At 35.4% G+C, this 20,675-nt stretch overlaps 2 protein-coding genes across 2 annotated transcripts; one reads left to right on the top strand and one right to left on the bottom strand.

Moving 5' to 3' along the window:
- The first annotated feature begins 6,777 nt into the window (after window positions 1–6,777).
- On the top strand, window positions 6,778–9,903 carry LOC122294422 (pentatricopeptide repeat-containing protein At2g30100, chloroplastic-like). The gene is made up of 2 exons (XM_043103154.1): window positions 6,778–8,104; window positions 8,694–9,903. The coding sequence occupies exons 1-2, from the start codon at window positions 7,355–7,357 to the stop codon at window positions 9,465–9,467; spliced, it is 1,524 nt and encodes a 507-aa protein (XP_042959088.1). The 5' UTR covers window positions 6,778–7,354; the 3' UTR covers window positions 9,468–9,903.
- Window positions 9,904–11,957: 2,054 nt separating this feature from the next.
- On the bottom strand, window positions 11,958–17,445 carry LOC122295192 (inactive receptor-like serine/threonine-protein kinase At2g40270). The gene is made up of 10 exons (XM_043104302.1): window positions 17,256–17,445; window positions 16,981–17,139; window positions 16,729–16,867; window positions 15,741–15,812; window positions 15,503–15,661; window positions 15,280–15,417; window positions 14,009–14,595; window positions 13,383–13,573; window positions 13,170–13,302; window positions 11,958–12,819 (listed from the first exon to the last, which is right to left on the bottom strand). The coding sequence occupies exons 2-10, from the start codon at window positions 17,135–17,137 to the stop codon at window positions 12,227–12,229; spliced, it is 2,169 nt and encodes a 722-aa protein (XP_042960236.1). The 5' UTR covers window positions 17,138–17,139; window positions 17,256–17,445; the 3' UTR covers window positions 11,958–12,226.
- Between the last annotated feature and the right edge of the window lie 3,230 nt (window positions 17,446–20,675).

Raw genomic sequence — 20,675 nt, 5'->3', positions numbered from 1 at the left:
TTACTAAAATAATTTCGAGCCAGAAGCTCGTATTAGAAAAACTGCCTGCCCTCTCATCTGGATTGTATTATACAAAAATGAGAACAATTGAATCACATGTTGTAATGCACCAGAAGTGCATTGATCCCAAAATATTTATGACTTGGCATGATCGCCTTGGACATCCGGGATCAATAATGATGAGACGAATAATTGATAATTCGTATGGGCATCCCCTAAAGAATCAGAAGATTATCTTACCCAATGAATATCCATGTTCTGCATGTTCTCAAGGTAAATTGATTATCAAACCATCTATCTCAAAGGTTGGTTTTGAATCTCCATCTTTTTTACAAAGGATTCATGGAGATATATGTGGGCCTATTCAACCATCAAGTGGACCGTTCAGATATTTTATAATTTTAATTGATGCATCAAGTCGATGGTCACATGTTTGTTTACTTTCCACTAGAAATGCTGCATTTGCTAAACTTCTTGCACAAATAATTAAGTTACGAGCACAATTCCCTGACTATCCAATTAAAACTATTCGATTGGATAATGCAGGAGAATTTACATCTCAAGCTTTTGATAATTATTGCATGTCAATAGGAATAGATGTTGAACATCCAGTTACCCACACACATACTCAAAATGGTTTAGCTGAATCATTGATTAAAAGACTTCAGCTAATCGCTAGACCTTTACTCATGAAATCAAATCTTCCTATTTCTGCTTGGGGACATGCTATAATTCATGCAGCATCATTAATTTGAGTTAGGTCATCAGCATATCACAAATATTCACCATTACAGCTTGCATTTGGTCAGCAACCAAATATTTCTCATCTTCGTATTTTTGGATGTACTGTATATGTTCCAATTGCACCTCCACAACGTACAAAGATGGGCCCTCAACGTAGACTTGGGATATATGTTGGGTTTGATTCTCCATCTATTATCAGATACCTTGAGCCTCTTACAGGGGATATGTTTAAGGCACGTTTTGAGGATTGTCATTTTGACGAATCCATTTTTCCAACATTGGGTAATGAGAAGTCGGTGCCTAAAGCACGACAGGAAATTACTTGGAAAAATAAAACTCTTTCCCAATTTGATCCTCGTACAAAAGAATGTAATCTAGAGGTTCAAAAGATTATTCATTTGCAAAGTGTTGCAAACCAATTACCGGATGTATTTACTGACACTAAAGGTGTGGTAAAATCATATATTCCTGCTGTTAATGTTCCAGCAAGGATTGCAGTCCCTGAAGGACAAGTTGCCAAAATAGCAATAGGCGAATCTAAGATACGCCTGAAGCGTGGACGGCCTATTGGTGCTAAGGACAAAATTTCTCGGAAGAGGAAAATACAAAATGAATTTGGTACTCTTGAAGAGTCCATACCAACACAGGCCATAAGAGTAATTGATGCTCCTGAAGAGAGTAAATCTCCTGAGAAAGAACCTCCTGAAGAGGTATTTCATGAAATGTCTTCCCTTGAAGAGGGACAAGTACCTGAAAATAACGAGATCTCGATACATTTCATGAGTACAGGAGAAATTTTGAATAGAAATAAAACTGTTGTCGACAACATATTTTCATATAAAATGGCTCTTGACATTACCAGAAGTAATGAAGAAATTGAGCCAAGAACTGTCGAAGAATGTCGAAGTAGAGATGACTGGCCAAAATGGAAATCAGCTATTGAAGCTGAATTAAACTCGCTAGCAAAGCGAGAGGTCTTTGGACCAATTATACAAACATGAAAGGGTGTAATGCCCTTTGGATATAAATGGGTATTTATACGTAAACGTAATGAAAGCAATGAAATTGTGCGATATAAAGCACGACTTGTTGCACAAGGTTTCCTGCAGAAACCGGGGATTGATTATGAGGAAACATACTCTCCTGTTATGGATGCAATCACATTCAGATATTTGATCAGTTTGGCAGTTATAAAAAGATTGAATATGCAATTGATGAATGTGGTTACTGCATATTTATATGGATCATTAGATCATGACATATATATGAAAATCCTTGAAGGATATAAAATGCCTGAAGCTTCTAATCTGAGTACATCCAGAAGTATGTATTCTATTAAGTTTCAAAGATCTTTATATGGGTTAAAACAATCCGGACGCATGTGGTATAAACTCCTTAGCGAATATCTATTGAAAGAAGGATTTGAGAATAATCCAATATGCCCATGTGTTTTTATTAAGAAATCAGACTCCGAATTTGTTATTATTGCGGTTTATGTTGATGATCTAAATCTTGTTGGAACTCCTGAAGAGATCAGAAGAACCGCTACATATTTAAAGAATGAATTTGAAATGAAGGATCTTGGCAAAACGAAATTTTGTCTCGGCCTGCAGCTCGAGCATTTGCCAAATGGAATTCTCATTCATCAGTCAAATTATACAGAGAAAGTCTTGAAACACTTTTACATGGACAAAGCTCATCCCCTGAGTACTCCAATGGTTGTTCGATCACTTAATGTGCAAAAGGATCCATTTCGTCCTTGTGAACACAATGAAGAAATTCTTGGTCCTGAAATACCTTATCTCAGTGCAATTGGAGCCCTGATGTATCTTGCAAATTGCACTCGGCCTGATATTGCATTTTCAGTTAATTTACTTGCAAGATATAGTTCCGCACCAACTCGAAGACATTGGAATGGCATTAAACATATCCTTCGATACCTTCGAGGTACGGTTGATATGGGATTATTTTATCAACATGGTTCAAATCCACAATTAGTTGGATATGCAGATGCAGGTTATCTTTCAGATCCACACAGAGGTAGATCTCAAACTAGATATGTATTTACTTATGGAAATTCTGCTATATCATGGAGATCTGTCAAACAAACATTATCTGCTACCTCTTCAAATCACTCAGAGAGCATTGCAATTCATGAAGCAAGTCGAGAATGTATTTGGCTAAGATCAATGATCCAACATATTCAAGAAAAGTGTGGTCTTCCAGTGATTAATGATAGCCCAACAACTTTATACGAAAATAATGCTGCTTGTATTACTCAAATTAGAGGAGGATATATCAAAGGTGATAGAACCAAACATATTTCACCTAAATTCTTTTATACTCATGAACTTCAAGAGAAAGGTGAAATTAAAATAAAGCAGATACGATCAAGTGATAATCTGACAGATTTATTCACGAAAGCATTACCAACTGCAACATTTAAGAAGATTGTGCAGAACATTGGAATGCGGAGATTTGAAGACCTTTTATCATGCACTTTTCAGAGGGAGTAATGTCTTGAAGACTTATACTGATTGTACTCTTTTTCCTTCGCTAAGGTTTTATCCCACTGGGTTTTTCTTTGCAAGGTTTTAATGAGGCAATCTTAAAGCATTATACGGTACACATGAATATTGTACTATTTTTCCTTCGCCATTGGTTTTTTTCCCACAGGGTTTTTCCTTGGCAAGATTTTAACGAGGCATATTCATTATATGTGGTCATCCAAAGGGGGAGTATTGTAAAATAACATTATTGTAAAATAAATTGTATGATCACCTTGAGCTAGCCGATATATGCACAGTGCATAGTGCCAACATAGTACTGCATAGTGAATGGCATAGTGAATGGTCGACATAATGCACAGTGCATAGTACCAGCATAGTACTACATAGTAACTGACATAGTAAATGGTCGACATAATGCACAGTGCATAGTGCCAGCATAGTACTGCATAGTAACTGGCATAGTAAATGGCCGACATATGCACAGTGCATAGTGTCAGCATATTATTGCATAGTAAGCTAGCATAGTTCCCTTTGTACGCCTATATATATCGTTGAATTCTTTAAGAAATTCATAAATTTCATAACTTCTCTGAGTTCTATCTCTCTCTCTCCTTTTAGAAAGTTTTATAATAAATCTATCTCTCTCTTTCCTTTTCGATAGTTCTATAACAAAATCATCTTATTGATAGAATAAAACTCAACATTAATGGAGCCTTAGAGGGCAACATCGAATTTGCTAGTTGTGGTTGGATCCTTTGTGTTCATTATGGTCATTTCATGCATGGCTTTTCCATTAATTGAGGACTGGTATAAGTGTTTTTGCATAACTTTCTACACTTGAAGCTTGCATATCTTTATGTTACCAACTTCGTTTTTATAATATCATTGTTGAATCAGATGAGATGCTTTGCAGGTAGTTAATTAGTATAAAAATAAGAAAAGCATTACTTGCAGGTATGTGGATCTTTGGGAAGATATACTTGATTTCGACAAATTTATGGATTTTGATCTTTAGCATATATAGAGAAAGCAATGAAAGGACAGATATTTTAGTTAACCTTGGAGCAACAATTATTACTTTGTCTTTTTTCTTTTACTTTACATATGCCTCAACAACTGTATGAAATCTTTGTTATTGATAAACCTAGTTTGCCAAACTTTATATGGAAACTTCTGTTTTAGTTTTCTTATTATATAGTCTTGATTTTTTTGAATAGTTACATCGAAATATTGTAAAGGTATAGGAATTTTTTGAAACCTTGGTTAAAGACTTTTGTAATCGTAGATTTGTTTGTAATATAGTATTCCTATGTCATAAATGAGTCTTTTTAATAAAATTGAGGGATTGTCCTCTTTTTTAAAAAAACAAATCTCAACTTGTTGTAAGTAGTTGAAACATATAACATCAGTCAGAATCAAATGAGATGAAAGATCGATCCTGCTACAACTATCGAGGATCCTAACTGAGAAGGTAAAAAAAAATTCTACTTTTTTGTCAAAAAATTTTTAAATCTTTTAAACATTAAAAAAAATAATCACAAACTCATTAAAAAGTAATTCCTTAACCATTAAGTAAAAAGAAACAAATCAGTAAAAATCCTCACTGGTCCAAGCAATATTCATAAAAGATAGGTGTTAAGGTATGTTTTGTAGCCGTCGTTGTAATCACCATCTAATGCCTGCAAAAGAGGGAAGGAAAGGTTGGTTAGGACCAGGTAGCCTTTGATGCCCAAATTAGTTATTGTGGGAGCTTAAATGTTTAAAACGGAGAGGATGAGTCTTACCTGTGAAAGAACCTATTTTTCCTTCGTGTCACGGACCTGCTTTTATTCGTGTCCCATTCCTCATAAAACTGCCATCATGGTCCTCATTCTCCTTGCCGAAACGGCAGGACATGGCATTTAATGCAGCCACTCGAGCCAGGTACAGTGGTTCGATCTCAGGAGAGGCCACTCTCGGACATATTTAATGCATTCGATTCTTTAAGAGATGGAATCCTAGTCCCATTAATGCGCCGAGATAGGAGATAGGGGCAAACTACTGGCCGAGTTTCCTAGTGGCAGGTTTGCCCGGGCCCTTCTTCCTGAGTCCTTTCAGCCCATTCTCCTTATGGCCCATGGGTTTTACCAAGTAGGACAGGCCAGCCCTCGCACGCATAAATCACCATTCCAATAGGGTTGCTTATTTAAGAAGTATAACAATATAAAAGGTTTAAATGAGAAGGTTAACAACTAAGAATAAAAAATGACACGCAGATCAATCACTAACCATGAAACTTGACAACATTGACATTCCATCCATTCAACAAATGAATAGAGAATTTCTAAAAATTATAAAATAAAACATGAAATTAAAAGCAAAATAAACAACTACTTTGTCAATTATAGCAAAAAGAGAAAAAAACTAGGGGGTGACCACTGACTTAGTCAGAGTTTAAATTCGAATTCTGACTCCGACTCCAAGTTGTGTAAATTCTGATCTGACTCAAACTCAAGTTGGAGTGGAGTTGGATTTGGCCTTTCAGCTTTAGGCTATTTTTTACTTTCATATTTATCCATTTTAAAAAAAAAAGTATGGGCTTTCAAATTTCAATTTTTATAAAAAAATTAAAAATTAAAACTAAATCAATTACTGCTAATTTACTTCTATACTAATATCTAACTTATTTTTATACTATACTTATACTATAGTGTCTAATAACATGTTATCATAATATAGTATTACATACTATTTTTAGTGTCTAATTACATGTTATTATATTTTAATAAATTATTATTATGTGTTATTAACTAATTATACTAGACTTATTAGTACATTATTTCTATATTAATTTCTAATTTGTTTCTATAGAAGACTTATACTATAATATCGAATTACATGTCATTATATATTAGTATGACTTGTTAGTATACTAATGTCTAACCTATTTCTAGCTTAATTATATACTAGACTTTCCAGTTTCTAATTATATGTTATTATACTTTAGTAAATTAGTATATATTTTATTAACTTATTATACTATACTTATTTAAATATTAGTGTTTAACTTATTTCTATATTTGATTATGTATGATAGTAATATTATAATGTTTACATATACTAAACTATTCTTAGTCTAATTATATTATTTTATAATAACTAGCTCACACTATTATATTATTGAATTTAACTATATAAGTTTTGGTTATATAATTAACTATATAACTATACTAATATATAGATAAATATATGTTTTTATAACATATGTATCGTATCGGAGTCAGATTCAATGTCAGATTTAGACTCGAGACTAGACTCGAGAGGGAAAGTCGGAATGATGGAATCCGAGTCAGAGCATAAAGTCAGATCAGATTAGAGTCGAAGTTAGTCCAATAACACCTCCCACTTGATTGAAAAATTAAAAATAAATTTGACTCGGACTACATTTTGTTAGAATCAGAATGGAGCCGGCGGATTCAAATTCGGATCGTCATATTTTTGGCTCCGCCTTACAAAGAGCCACCGACCCAAGGACATTTCAGTAAACTGCCATACGCATTAGACTTAGGAGTCGCTGTGAAGTGAAGTCCCCTTACGAACACGTTGCCTCTCGAAGTCCTCACAAGGACGGCTTTTGTCTTGCAGCGGTGGCAATCGACAGCCATGGCTGACAAGCTCCACTCATGAGCCATACAACCATTGCTTAGTCCCGAACACCTTCAATCTTGTTTTGTTTCCTATATCCCTACCGATTTCGCTCTACTTTACTCGTCCCGTTTTCTGTTTTCTTAATCTGTCATCCTCCAATGGGACCTTTCTTCGAGTTATATTTCTGTGTCGAGCGGAGACCTAACTGCTCTGTTTTTCTGCAGAGAAATTTACTTGAAGAGAAAAGGAAGTGAACTCTTTTGTCTATGTTTTTCTGTTGGGTGCGGTTTTGACCATCGGGGAACCCCGAGAAAGCAAGAACTTACCTCGAAATTATGGCTAAAAACACAACGTTTTGACTTCGATTGATCTGAACTTTACCATTTTGATTTTCACTCTTTTCCTTCGAAACGCTGGCGGCAACCAAACACGGGTTAAATACTTTGATTCTTTCGAAATTTGAGCGAAAAGAAATGGCCTCTGCGTTCAATTTTGCTTCGTCGACCGAATCCAGTTTTTCATTTTGTTCGTCATTTTCGCTTCGGCGCTGCCGGTTCTTTGTTCCCCGGGTTTGTCGGAGTTCAAGAATTTCCACTAGAATCGGCAATTACCACCGAAACCCTAGCTTCGTGGTCGCGAAACCTAGCAGAATCCGAGAACTCGGATCGTTCAGGTCGGTTGAGCTGGACCAGTTCGTGACGAGCGACGACGAGGACGAAATGGGCGAAGGGTTTTTCGAGGCAATTGAGGAGCTGGAAAGGATGGCGAGGGAGCCGTCAGATGTGCTGGAGGAGATGAACGAGCGGCTCTCGGCGAGGGAGTTACAGCTGGTGCTGGTGTACTTCGCGCAGGAGGGGAGGGACTCGTGGTGCGCGCTCGAGGTGTTCGAGTGGCTGAAGAAGGAGAATAGGGTGGACAAGGAGACCATGGAACTCATGGTTGGCTTAATGTGCGGTTGGGTGAAGAAGTTGATCGAGGAGGAACATGATGTTGGGGACGTGGTGGATTTGCTCGTGGACATGGACTGTGTTGGGTTGAAGCCCGAATTTAGCATGGTGGAGAAGGTGATATCTTTGTATTGGGAGATGGGTGAGAAGGAGAGGGAGAAGGTGGTTTTTTTTGTGAAGGAGGTGTTGAGGCGTGGGATTGGTGGTGCTGCGGAGGAGGATGGTGGGGAGGGGAATAAAGGAGGCCCAACCGGGTATCTTGCTTGGAAGATGATGGTGAGTATTGAGGAATTTAGCATATTCCTGTTTCATCTATGAATTTTTGTCTTTGCTGCTTTTGATATCATGTTGGCTTTAAATTCCATTCACCCTTGCTTGTAGTTTTAGTTTCTAATCGTGTTGTGGTTTAATTTGGAAGAAAGCTTATTGTTTGCTTTCATGTTTGGTGGACAAATTTGATTGTCGAAGCTCAATCACCAATAGCTTTTATATTTACTCGTTTTCTGTTGGGTTTCTGTCAAATATTACTATTCTGATGCTAAGATGCGTTGAAATCTGTAAGTCTTCATAATTCGGACAAAATACATAGATTTTGCTAGTCTTCCGAATATAATACTAATTGCTATATACTGTATAATGTGTCGGATGCCAACCACTTTCTTCAAATGGATCGAACCCATGTAGTGAACTATGTTTCATCTAGTGATTGTTAATCAACTTTATTTGTGAGATTGGCGGATTTTTTACCATCTTTTGCCTAATCCATGGTTAATTTTTAATTTTGTAACCTTTTGTTTCCTGCGTACTTATTTTCCTAGTCTTGAATTAAATTTTACGGATAACAACATGAGATGCATCCTGTCAGGTTGAGGGTAACTATAGGGATGCAGTCAAGTTGGTTATTCATCTTAGAGAATCTGGGTTGAAGCCAGAGGTCTACAGCTACCTCATTGCAATGACAGCTGTGGTTAAAGAGCTGAATGAACTTGGGAAAGCTTTACGTAAGTTGAAAGGTTTTGCTAGGGATGGGTTGATCGCAGAGCTTGATGTAGAAAATGTTGGGCTTGTTGAAAAGTATAAGTCTGATCTTTTAGCTGATGGAGTACAACTGTCTAGTTGGGTGATTGAAGAGGGAAGCTCTTCACTTTCTGGGGCGGTACATGAGAGGCTCCTTGCTATGTATATTTGTGCTGGTCGGGGACTGGAGGCCGAAAGGCAGTTGTGGGAAATGAAGCTTGTGGGTAAAGAGGCTGACGGAGACCTTTATGATATTGTTCTAGCCATCTGTGCTTCCAAGAAGGAGGCCAATGCTATTTCACGGTTGCTTACTAGAATCGAGGTTAAAAGTTCTTTGCGCAAGAAGAAAAGCCTATCATGGTTATTGAGGGGTTACATTAAAGGAGGGCATTTCAATGATGCTGCAGAAACACTGATTAAAATGCTTGATCTGGGCTTTCATCCAGAGTATTTGGACAGGGCAGCTGTACTGCAGGGAGTAAGAAAAGGAATCCATCGTTCTGGAAATGTAGACACTTACCTCAAGCTTTGCAAGCGCCTCTCTGATGCAAGTTTGATTGGACCTTCTATTGTTTATCTGTATATAAAGAAACACAGGCTCTGGGTCTTGAAAATGCTTTGAAAACGCTTTGAAAACTTCTATTCAAATGCGTGAGATTCGTCAATGCCGATCTGTTCCAAAACATAGTTTTCTACTCTAGATTTTTATAGCACAAGCACTTCTCGCTGGGATTTTACATGTTAATACAAGCACCAATTTCTAGGTGCTTTTCACATGTTGATTTTGTATAGTTTGGATTGCTTTGAGCTGCACAAAAGTGTTGGAAGGGCCGTTTGATGGAGGCTATTAGGAATAAAGTTGTCTTGTTCTTGGGAACAAATACTGGATAGATGGTGATTGTTGTAAGCATAATGATAGAGTTTTAGCACAATGTAATTAAGTAGAGTTCAATAAATACTATAACATTACAATAACATTGTAAATTTTGGACATCTTTCATGTATTTATATGCACTGTCGAGCTGTACACAGTAAAAGGAGGAAGCTGTTGTAAGCCATTATTATTGTATTCTTTTTCCTTCTTTTACTTAAGAGCTTCCTTTTCTTTAAGAGTGCTGGTGTAGATTTTGGAAATCATTGTGAACCGTGATGAACTTGATGGAGGAAGAATATTCTGGTTATATAAGATGTAAGTTCTGTTTTCTCTATGTCAAGACTATTGTAGAGAGACTCCATCTTGCCACTGAACTCCAATCAACTTATTTCTACTCATCCTGGAAGTTCAACATTCTAACATGATATTGCTGTGTTCAATTACTGTATGTGGAAAATATTTTTGGAGGATGCGAGTCGTGAACATGAAAGAAGACTAGGTTGTAAAGGAGAAAGCACTAATCAATTAAATTATAATAAGCCAGGAATGGCAAGTTGGACTTGATATTTTGGCCTGGTATCTTTATTTTCAATAGATTATGCAGGGTTTTTGCTAAAAGTAAAGTTGATAAATTGACGTTGCTAGATGCGATACGTTATATTTATTTTATTTTTTAAAAAAAAATTATAATCTGATATACTACAACAAATCACAATATGTGAGTTTATTCTTTTATGAAATATTATCATTAGTTGTAAAATAATTATATGACAATCAAAAATTTCAACAACCCAATTTGTGGTTGATGAAATTGATAGAAGTGGTTAGTCATGAGTTGGGAGCATAAAAATGACAAGGAAGTGAATGCCACTCATGCTTCAAGCCCGAGTCTCATTTATCACACATGCTTCCAGCCCCGAGCACACCAACCACAGCCGTATATAGACAAGCATCTTATCTTTGCAAAGATCTGGTGGTTTTTAATACTAATAGCCTCTGTCCATCTGCCCAAGTTGATGACAATTGGCCTGCTTTGCACCGTCCGAGAACTGATATTTGAAAAACACAGCAAGGTCAGATTTCTCACCTTAATTTTCTACGTACTTGACTCACTTGTCTTGACGCTTGCCTCCTCTCCTGACTGGTTTACGTTCTGTTTGGTCAATGGTCGTTGTTCGGATAAGTTTGCAAGTTGTAATCATACATCGAGACTGCTTAGTAAAGAAGGCGGAAACAAACAAATATTCCTGATTACAAAAATTCTTAAGATAAACAGTCTGGAGTAAACGCCCATTCAGTGTTGATGGCATCGATCAATACATTCAGAGTTCAAAAATATATTTATTTTGGCTCTGTATAGAAATGCAATATCCAAAAAGAAAAGTGATGGTCTTATATAACCCCTTTGAAAAGTATAAATAAATACAGGACTTATATGAAAAGAAATTAATTTTTTAATAATAAACTTTGCTCTTTTTTAAAACGACTGTATAATATTTGAATACTCCACGACTTAACTAGCATTACTGATTACTCGACTATTATATATAGTAATATGATTTATTTTCTATCATTTTTAATTTATTATATAAATCAATCACCATCAATTAGTATTATTGATTTATTATATTTCCATTTTTTCTCTATTCTCATTATTATAGATAGGGACTCTCTCCCTCATTCTCTATTCTCTATCTCCTTTTTTATTACATTTTATTTTCTACAAAAATGGACCACGATTTTCAAAAATTATTGTTCGAACTCTATGGTTGGGAGTGGGAGAAAAATAAACATATGGATAATATGATAGATGACCAAAATGAATCTAAAGCTGTAGGAAGATCAAACAAGGGTTAAGTCCTTCAAGCCAGATTTAGCAATGGGAACTTTCCCTTCCTCTAGAAATCAAATAGGAACTTTCCCTCGAGTAAGTGAACTGAGCGGTTTTGCTTCTACTTCAATGACCACATCTAACCCAAAAGACTTGTTTTTCATGTTTATGCTGGGTTAGGTGATACAAAGTCCTTAGAAAGTATATTCCCTTGAGATGTTTCCTAGGCAACATACTCGCTGGAATAATTCTCTTGTTCCTGATGTAATTTCAAGATGTAACTGCCAAGCGTCTAGGCTTCTGGAAATGGTGAAGATTAGTGGGAGAACGGTGAGGTGGTTACAGGTTAAAGATAAGTAGTCGCTGACTTGAGTGAGATGACCTACCATAAACTTAAGAGTGGATAATTCTTGAAAAGCCACATTTATTGATGTCGAGGTTGATGGCATAATCTCTTATGGTGAAGTTGTACAACCTTAGAACATCCAAAAAAGTGAAAAACATTGAAAAAAGAACAAAACAAGAGCGCAAGCAGGAGCATGCGCCGCCAGTTCTTACTTCTGCACAAATATCTTACCGTCTCATCTACCTTGCAATTCACTCCAACTAAAATCAACAGAAAAAGGATACACGGAGACTTCAAGATCTACTCAAGTGTCAACTTCAACTCTCAACTCTAGTCTGTAGACATTATTTCCAGCTCTGCCCACCACAGAGGAGATAGTTTTGGTGTTGCTCCATCAGGCCCCATTTCTGTGATATCTTTCATTTTAGTTGTGATCTCACTCATAGATGGTCTTTGCTTTGGATCAGGTTGGAGACAATATTTTATCACTTCAAACAATTGCTCAAGCTCATCCACCTGGAAAGATTCTAGAGTTGGATCCACCATTTCTCTCGAGTGCTGCACTCCTTTTAGATAGTCTGATACCCAATCTGCAAGAGAGCCATTGTCAAAAGAGTATGGAATCCTTCCTGTCATCATTTCAAACAAGATTAGACCGAAGCTGTAAACATTGCTTTCTGGTTCCACTGATGGGATTTCTGAAAGGTCCATAACATCTGTTTCACTCTTGGCTGCAGTTATATGATTCCAAAAACTGAAATCTGATATTTTGGCTGCATAATCTTCAGTCAGGTATATGGAGGAGGATTGTAGGTTTTTGTGGGTTATAGGTGGCGTCAACTGGTGCATATATTCCAGACAGTATGCAATGCCCATAGCTATTCGGAGTCTCATTCCCCAGTCCAAGTGCTCTGCTTCTTTTACTGCAAGGCATAAAATATTTGAACATTTTCAGACCCATAAATTGGCCCATGCAGATTCATTTATCGTAGATATGAAAAAAAAGATATATACTATATAGCATTTTCCTCTCAGCCAAAGCCATTTTCCTAACTTGCAGGAATAACATAATGATAAATGTAAACTGCAGCAACAGAGGCATATTCAAGTGCTGATTTTTTGTTTTTTTTGGGAACCGTTAATGCAATTTGTATGTAAGCAATGACATGAAACAGGTCTTTTAGAGAATTGTGAAATGCTAAGTGAAGTACAAATTGATCTCATCATTTATTTGCTATCTGTTAAACATACAGGGAATAGTTTAGGTACTCACTGTGTAAATGCTCAAATAGTGTACCATTTGGAGCGTACTCAAAAACCATCATTCTCGTGAATGGCTTCTCTTCTTCACAAAATCCAATGAGGTTCACGAAGTTTTTGTGGTTCACTTTTGACAATGTCTCTATCTGAAGATATAAACAGAATTGACCCTCAGAAACTGTCAGAATGAATGCCCTAAGTTTGGTGAGATTTGATTCTTCTATACCTTCTTTCTGAATTGGACTTTCAAGTTTTTTGACCAGTTTCCAGGAGATGTCACTGCACTAGATGTTACAGCTATTTCCACTCCACTTGAAAGAGTTCCCTTATAAACAGTTCCATCTGAGAAAGAACCAATTATATTGCTAAAATCTTCACAAGCTGCTTCAAGTTCTGGTCGGTTGAGCTTCGGCACACCTTAATTCAGACTGTCAAATATCAGTACATAAACCTCTAGGTTGGGAATAAAGCATAATTTATGATTGTACCAGATCTGAGGGATTAGAAGATGAAGTATTGTTCATCTGTTATGCATGCATGGAGGTTTGAAACTTGTTTTACTCTTACAAGGAGTTACATAGGAAGTTTGACCACAAGACGGGTAATCATAACCTTTTAGATGACACTTAAATGTGGGAAACAAGGAATGGATGTTTCCTTAGACCGTTGTTCTGATGTCATCAGTTAACTGGTTTGTATGCATGGCTCAGATGTCTTCCAGGAATAACTAGTGGACAGTGTATGTTTGCTAGCAATTCAGTCATGCAGTGTTATGGTAGTCCTATTGCATAGAGAGCCTTAGATCAGATTACAAACACAGAGATTTTTTTTGTTAAGAGAGAGAAGAATGACCTGTTACAAATGCCTTCTGCAACTGCCCACTTAACCCTGTCGCCCATGGTTTCACAGTAACAACCTTATTGCTTCTGCAAAAAACAAGCCCGATCGCTAAAATCAAAATAAATAAGCAACCTCCGATAATTCCAACCCATATTAGAACTACATCACGCTTTGTTTTAGAATTCTGTTTAACCCCTTGGCTTGGACTTGAAGTAGGGTAACGACTGGGATCCCAATGGGAAACTGCTGGTGCAGATACCATTACTGTTGGATTTTCTGGAATTGTTGAAGCAGGAGTTGGTGCAACAACAGGTGATGTTGATGGAGTCAGGAAGATATTGAAAGGAGGTTGTGATGGGGAGGATATTGGAGACTCTAATGAGGATGCCGATGGAGGAATTGACAATGGTGATGTAGACTGTGAAAATGGTGACTGTGATCCTAACGGAGGCAAATAGTCCGATGGCGAAGGAAAGGGAGAAGGTAATGGTGATGATAGTGCCCTCTTGTTGTCTTCATTGCCTCTGGATGGATTTGAGACATCATCCACTACCTGCAGCATCCTACGGTGAGTTTCATCGCCAAACCTGTCTTTCTTCCTAACATTGCAAAAGAATTATCAGCATGGAGTCATGGGTAATAATATGATAGGATTTCTAACGGAAATTATTGGAATCAATTCAAGTGTAAAAGTTTTCCAGTGCCAGAGATCAAAATTTGCTTTAAACTTCTGGTTAGAACAGTGACATCGCACTAATCATGTAAGCATGGTAAGCCACCAGCTTAAGTAAAGAGAAATCCTAATCTTCTGTTAAAACAGTAAGGCTAAAGCTTTCTTTAGTAATTTTAATTCCCAGACCCATAAGAAGTTTTATGAAGATTATGTCCTCAAATCTACTCATTTATGAGTATAAGATTCGACTATTCCCCTCTCTGTATTTTAATCATGTTATTTTCCAACATATTTTAGAATTAACCAACTGCTAGCCCTCCTTATTATAACCACCGTTTAATATGTATAATCAGTTATATGTACCTATCTTCAAGATGACTGAACTGAATTGTGGCCAAGGTGGCAAAAATGAGTTCAAATTTCTTTCCCACCCGCTAATGTACCAAGGCAAGTTTATCAATTTTAGTTTCATGATCGTCATTTTTCTAATTCCTCTGCAGTAAAGTATTTTCAAGCTTGTTTCTGCTTTTCATAGAGATTGTTATACTCGTTATATCACAGATACAAAGTACTAGTGTTCTGAGAAGATTGACATCAAGAACTTGCTTACCAAGCAAAAGATAAACTGTTACAGGACGCCTTCGGAGTACCAAATAGCTTATTATCATCTGTCTGAAATTCAGAAAGTGTCTTCAGCTCATAATGTTCAGGAGAGATGGTACCAAGGAACTTGTTGTTGTCAAGTAAACTGAGGTAAGAAACATAGGATGGACTTAGTAGAAGCTCGTCTATATAAGACCAGTGAAGACAAAAATGTAGAAGGATTATATTACAGTGTAGTCAAGATAGGATTACTGCCGAAGTCTGATGGAAACGGTCCACTAAAGTTATTGTTTCCCAAGTCCAAAACCTCCAGGTCTTTCAATTTCCCAATCTCGTTTGGAATATTCCCAGTAAAAGAATTGTTTCGTAAAATTCTGTAGAAGTTAAGCCTAAGTAATCAATTTATAATAGAGAAATATAAATCAAGGACCAAAATCGAGTTTTTCAGGAAAAAATATATATGCTTACATAGATTTTATGTAAGCCAGCTCCCCAAGCTCAGGTGCCAATGTTCCTTCAAGACAAAGATCTTTCAGAGTCCTGCAAGTGGACGATTATGACTGCAGGGTTAAAACTTAAAGCATAGAAATTTCAAATTCGAGAAACCATGGATTACAAGATGGAAGAATCAACACCACCAGTAGGATAAAAGGAATAGCATAAAACAGAAATAAGAATTCTATCAGAACCAGCATTACTTTCGATTACAGTAGAAGAGTTTTGCTTATGCAGCTATAACTACTTTGCCTCTTGCCTCTTTAAAATTGGCTGTGTATCACTTCAGCTGTTTTATAAGTTGAGTGTCGAGCAACAATTTCTGTATCTTCCAAGAAAGTTACTACTCTTGCAGATCAAAATTTGGTTCTTGATCGAAACCCTGTAATTGAATTGATCATTGACTTGAACAATTAACCGAATTCCCTTGCATACTTATTCTTTTAGAAGTTAGATTTGGTACACATAATGGTCAGAAGCAGTGTGGCCATTTAGGTACATACTAGCTACCATGGTCTCCAGACTCTTCCCGAAAGAATGAATGAAGATTGAATTAGGAGTGCTTGAAAACGATTTGAAATGGAAAAAGCATTTATAGCATTACCATTGCATACACTGACACACATCTCTAGTACCATGAACCCCATTCTAATTAGCATTTTGTATGAACACAAGAACTTGAAATCATTATCTAGATTAGAACACGATTTCTTGGTCAAGTGTACGAAAAATGAATCTCACCAGAGTCATAGAATATGGTCTCATGCATAGAAATAGTCAAACTTGGATCAAAAGCATAGTTTGTTCAACATATCCGACACACTTAAAGTAGTTGTGTTTGGTTGGAGTTTTAGAAGTGCTTAAATCTGTTGCCTTCTGAGAAGAAAAAACTAAGATCGGAAAGCAAAAAACAAATATCTAAGAACGAACAGATGCTCTGCATAATATCGATGCCACTCACAAGGTCATCACTTTCCCGTCCGACCACTCCACTCCGAACCAAGCACAAGGATCGACCCCTCCGTAATTCTCATTCCAATCCCATAAAGCCCCAAATGGGTCTCTCACCACTCTGTCCCGGAACCTCAACAACGCCAAACCTGCGTTCAATGCAGTACTATTTTTCATAGAGCGATCAAACTCAATATCTGAAAAGAAAGCATCAGCTCGAGAAGGGAACTGTACGGACATCATGCAGAGCTTGTATATGTACCTTCGCTGTTCAGAGACGAACATTGACTCCTAAAAAACAGTGATATCACCGCCATGAACACCGCCATGAGGAGCTTTAACTGGTTGATTCTCCAACGTCCACCCATCCCAAGAAGACTCAAAACACCTGACAAATCAAAGACGGTCCTTATCTTCATTCCTGTCTAACCAAATATACATAGCATGTAAATTGAACGTGTATATACATATGCACTGAGGTTTCATTTTCTTTTTCTGGCCTCTTTTGTTAAAAGCTGTAAATGACCGAGAACTCACCGATGCTGTTACAGAATTTGAGAGACTCGTTGACTAGATAAAGGGATATGAAGAGTCGGGGAAGACCCAGTGTTTCGGGGAAATAAGAGAGAACCAGATATAGCGGCTTGTATAGTCAGGCTTCTCAGTTTTGCGGCGATTCAGCAACGTTGAAGTTGCTTTGTCATTGGGCGTGCCGCGTTCAGGGTGGCGACGCTTCTTTATATATGTTCAATGTCCATGGCAACGTTCTGTTTAAGCCACCTGTTGTCACGTGCGCATGGATGATGGATCGTCCTTTCCTAACTTTCTTCAATAATGCATTCTCCTATTTTACATATATGAAATAGTTTATTGGTAACTCAGCTTATTAGTAGAAACATCCATCAAAGATTTCACATATGCCAAAATTGAAAATTTTTAAGATTTATTTCACATTTCAAAAATTGACAGTCGCTCCTTTCATATCATCAACCTCTAAAACTAGTATTTCTTCTAGGAAAACACTAACCCACCGAGACATTATTCGGCCGGTGAGTCTTGATAGATTTTTTTTCACTTAATGATTAAGGAAGTATTTTTTAATGATATTGTGCATTTTTTATAAATGTTTAAAGGTATAAAAAAAATATATGAAAAAAAAAGCCAAATTTTTTCACTTAAGAGAATTTCTCGAGTGACAGATGTCGCTCTTTTCTTCAATTAGGATTATCTAAAGAGTACAATAACACCTATAAAAGAATTATATAAAAATAATATCACAAACTGATATAATTTTATCTGATTCGTTAGATATACTTTATAATAAAAGTAATTTTATAATCTTACGAGTCACATCAAGCCATATCAATTTGTATAATTGTTTTTGTATAATCTATTTGTGACTTAGATAGTCTTAATTTCTATGTACATATGAATATTATGCATATCGAAATTAAAACTGACTCTAAACTAGTGTTCGAGTGGTGGGATTAGAATGACCAAGTCCCTTGGAGGAGTTACACATATTGACATAAGGCTAAATTGAAGACTAGTTCATTGGTTATGAGGATCTCCCATATTTTTAGAGAAATGAATCATGTAGCTGACATATTAGCCAAGTTAGAATCTAATGGAAATGATATTGTTTTTGCTAATAATAAACATGGTCTTCTGAAAGACATTTTTAGCTCTCTTCGAGTGGATCAAGCTAAATTACATATTATTCGATGCAGATAGTAGATTTGTTTTTATGTTTTATCTTTAATTTAACTAGATTGATTGTTTTTGTGCAAGTATATTTGTCAGTTTTTCTTAATTTTTCATTAATATCAATAGCTCAACTCTTAATTTGTGTAATAATTAGAGTGATTATATTAATGTTTCTTATACTTAGATTTGGATTTTATGATTATTTGTAACACTAGGTATTATAGTTGTAACTACAGTATTCTTCAGTCATAAGTGAGTACTATCAATTAAATTGGGGTACCGTCATATTTTAAAAAAAAAAGTATTTCACTTATTTAATTATTATTATTTTTCTTAGGTAAAAATGGTAGGGGGTAATAATCGGAATCATCGGATGACTGCGGCCTCCTACCAATTAGGCGTAATCGAAATAGCATCCTCTTATATGAAAAAAGAGACAGGAGGGACCTAGACACGTTTGCCTTCAATCATTAATTTTACTCTTTTATCTTATTTGAATGAGCTCAATCATTCTATAAAATTGTGCTCTTATCTTAGCATTTAGGAGAGATCTTTTATATATATATATATATATATATATATAATAATGATAATAATAAGTTTAAATAAGCATAAATAATGTCAATTCAATATAATAAAATAAGAGTGAAAAAATAATAATTTATATGAATTTTGCATAACTATTTGCACAATAACTCAATTTTTCAAATCTCTCACTTTTTTTCAATTGACTTGTGCATGCACACATCAAATTTACACAAATTATTTAGTCTTTGAATTCTGTCATATACAGTTATTAGTTTTGTATATTTATCATATATTTTATTAATATAATTAATCAAAATAATTATTTTATATTAAAAATAATATAATTAATTACATTAATAAAATATAAAAAAATTAGTAAAAATAAATACATATAAAACTTTTATTTTCTTAAATTTAATGATCCCGTAGATCATCCAAATGCATAGCTAAGAGTATTGGCATTGGCTTCATCAAAAGCCAAGCTAAATGTATAAAATGATGAATATATGTAAATCAAAGCTGCATTGGATTCATCAAATAAGAAATAGGAAGTTTTGAGTTACAGTAAATCTATAGTTTCCTTTAAATTTGAAGGGTTACTATATACTCATCAACTAATTATTTTACTACATTTTAATTTCCAACTGTTATACTTTATTTTTCCTTTCTCATTTTTTTCCCCTGCAACTTTAGTTTCATTTCAGTTTTGAATTTATGGTCAGCCATAAGTATAAAATTAAATTATTAATGTACCTATAGTTAGTTTAATTGCTAAAAATGAAAAAAAAAATATTATTATTAAAAAAATAATATTACATTATTATTTTGATGAATTCAATAGCTAATCTAATGTGAGATTATAGATAGAAAGATTTTAAATTTATGAAAAATTTATACTTTTTGTCAAATTTTAAAGATAATTTTAATACAACGAATGCTCTAAGTTGATGTATGATTCCAGCAGCAGCACATGATGCGTGTATTGACCAGGTCCACGTACGTCCTATCACTTGACCAGGTCCTCTTGAATTTGTTGGATCCCTGCCGGCCGCCACAAGATAACCCCATTAGGCATTAACAAATTATAGTACTGGATCTTGGTTTTATACATTTTCTAATGTAACTTAGAACACAATGATCAGACCAAATATTTTTATGTAGGTTGAAATTATGGTAATAATTTATATATATCATGATAACAGTGCGGCTACTATGCCACCTGGAGTATACTGCTAGGCGTACCGCCCAGTTTTTTTTTTTTAATTTTCTTTTCACATTTTTGTAATCACTTTTTTAATCATTAAGTAAAAAAATACATCAATACACTTAAAATTATTAAGTAAAAAAAATTGACCAGCTGGACAATGTAGCGGTACAAGTAGGGCGGCAGACAAGCTTTTTCCATCATGATAATTATAATATTTAAAAAAGAGAAATATTTTACCAAATCTTACAAAACTAAACTCACAAATCGATATAAATTGATGTGCTATGTTAAGATTAATGTAAATTATAAAGTATATCTAATATATTATATTAAATCGTATCAGCTTGTGGAATCTTTTTATAAGTATAGCAATTATCTTAAAAAAAACATATATATCTCGAAACCAACTAATATAAATATGTGGCATGTGGACCGACACAAAAGATGAAGTTGGAGTAAACCATGTACAAAGGGGATGCCCTCATGTATATAATGATAACTAGTCATGCGAATAA

Source organism: Carya illinoinensis, chromosome 14, assembly GCF_018687715.1.
Source record: "Carya illinoinensis cultivar Pawnee chromosome 14, C.illinoinensisPawnee_v1, whole genome shotgun sequence".
NCBI classification, from domain to species: Eukaryota; Viridiplantae; Streptophyta; class Magnoliopsida; order Fagales; family Juglandaceae; genus Carya; species Carya illinoinensis.
Note: the sequence above shows the minus strand (reverse complement) of the source record. Positions and strands in the feature narration are given on the sequence as shown.

Excerpts from the sequence above, each read along its gene's own strand:
- LOC122294422 (XM_043103154.1), top strand. The coding sequence starts at position 7,355 with ATGGCCTCTGCGTTCAATTTTGCTTCGTCGACCGAATCCAGTTTTTCA. Across the intron at positions 8,105-8,693 it reads ATCTTGCTTGGAAGATGATG|GTTGAGGGTAACTATAGGGA; the intron begins GTGAGTATTGAG and ends GCATCCTGTCAG.
- LOC122295192 (XM_043104302.1), bottom strand. The coding sequence starts at position 17,137 with ATGAAGATAAGGACCGTCTTTGATTTGTCAGGTGTTTTGAGTCTTCTT. Across the intron at positions 16,868-16,980 it reads TTCGTCTCTGAACAGCGAAG|GTTTGGCGTTGTTGAGGTTC; the intron begins GTACATATACAA and ends CATTGAACGCAG. Across the intron at positions 14,596-15,279 it reads AACAGTTTATCTTTTGCTTG|GAAGAAAGACAGGTTTGGCG; the intron begins GTAAGCAAGTTC and ends TTGCAATGTTAG.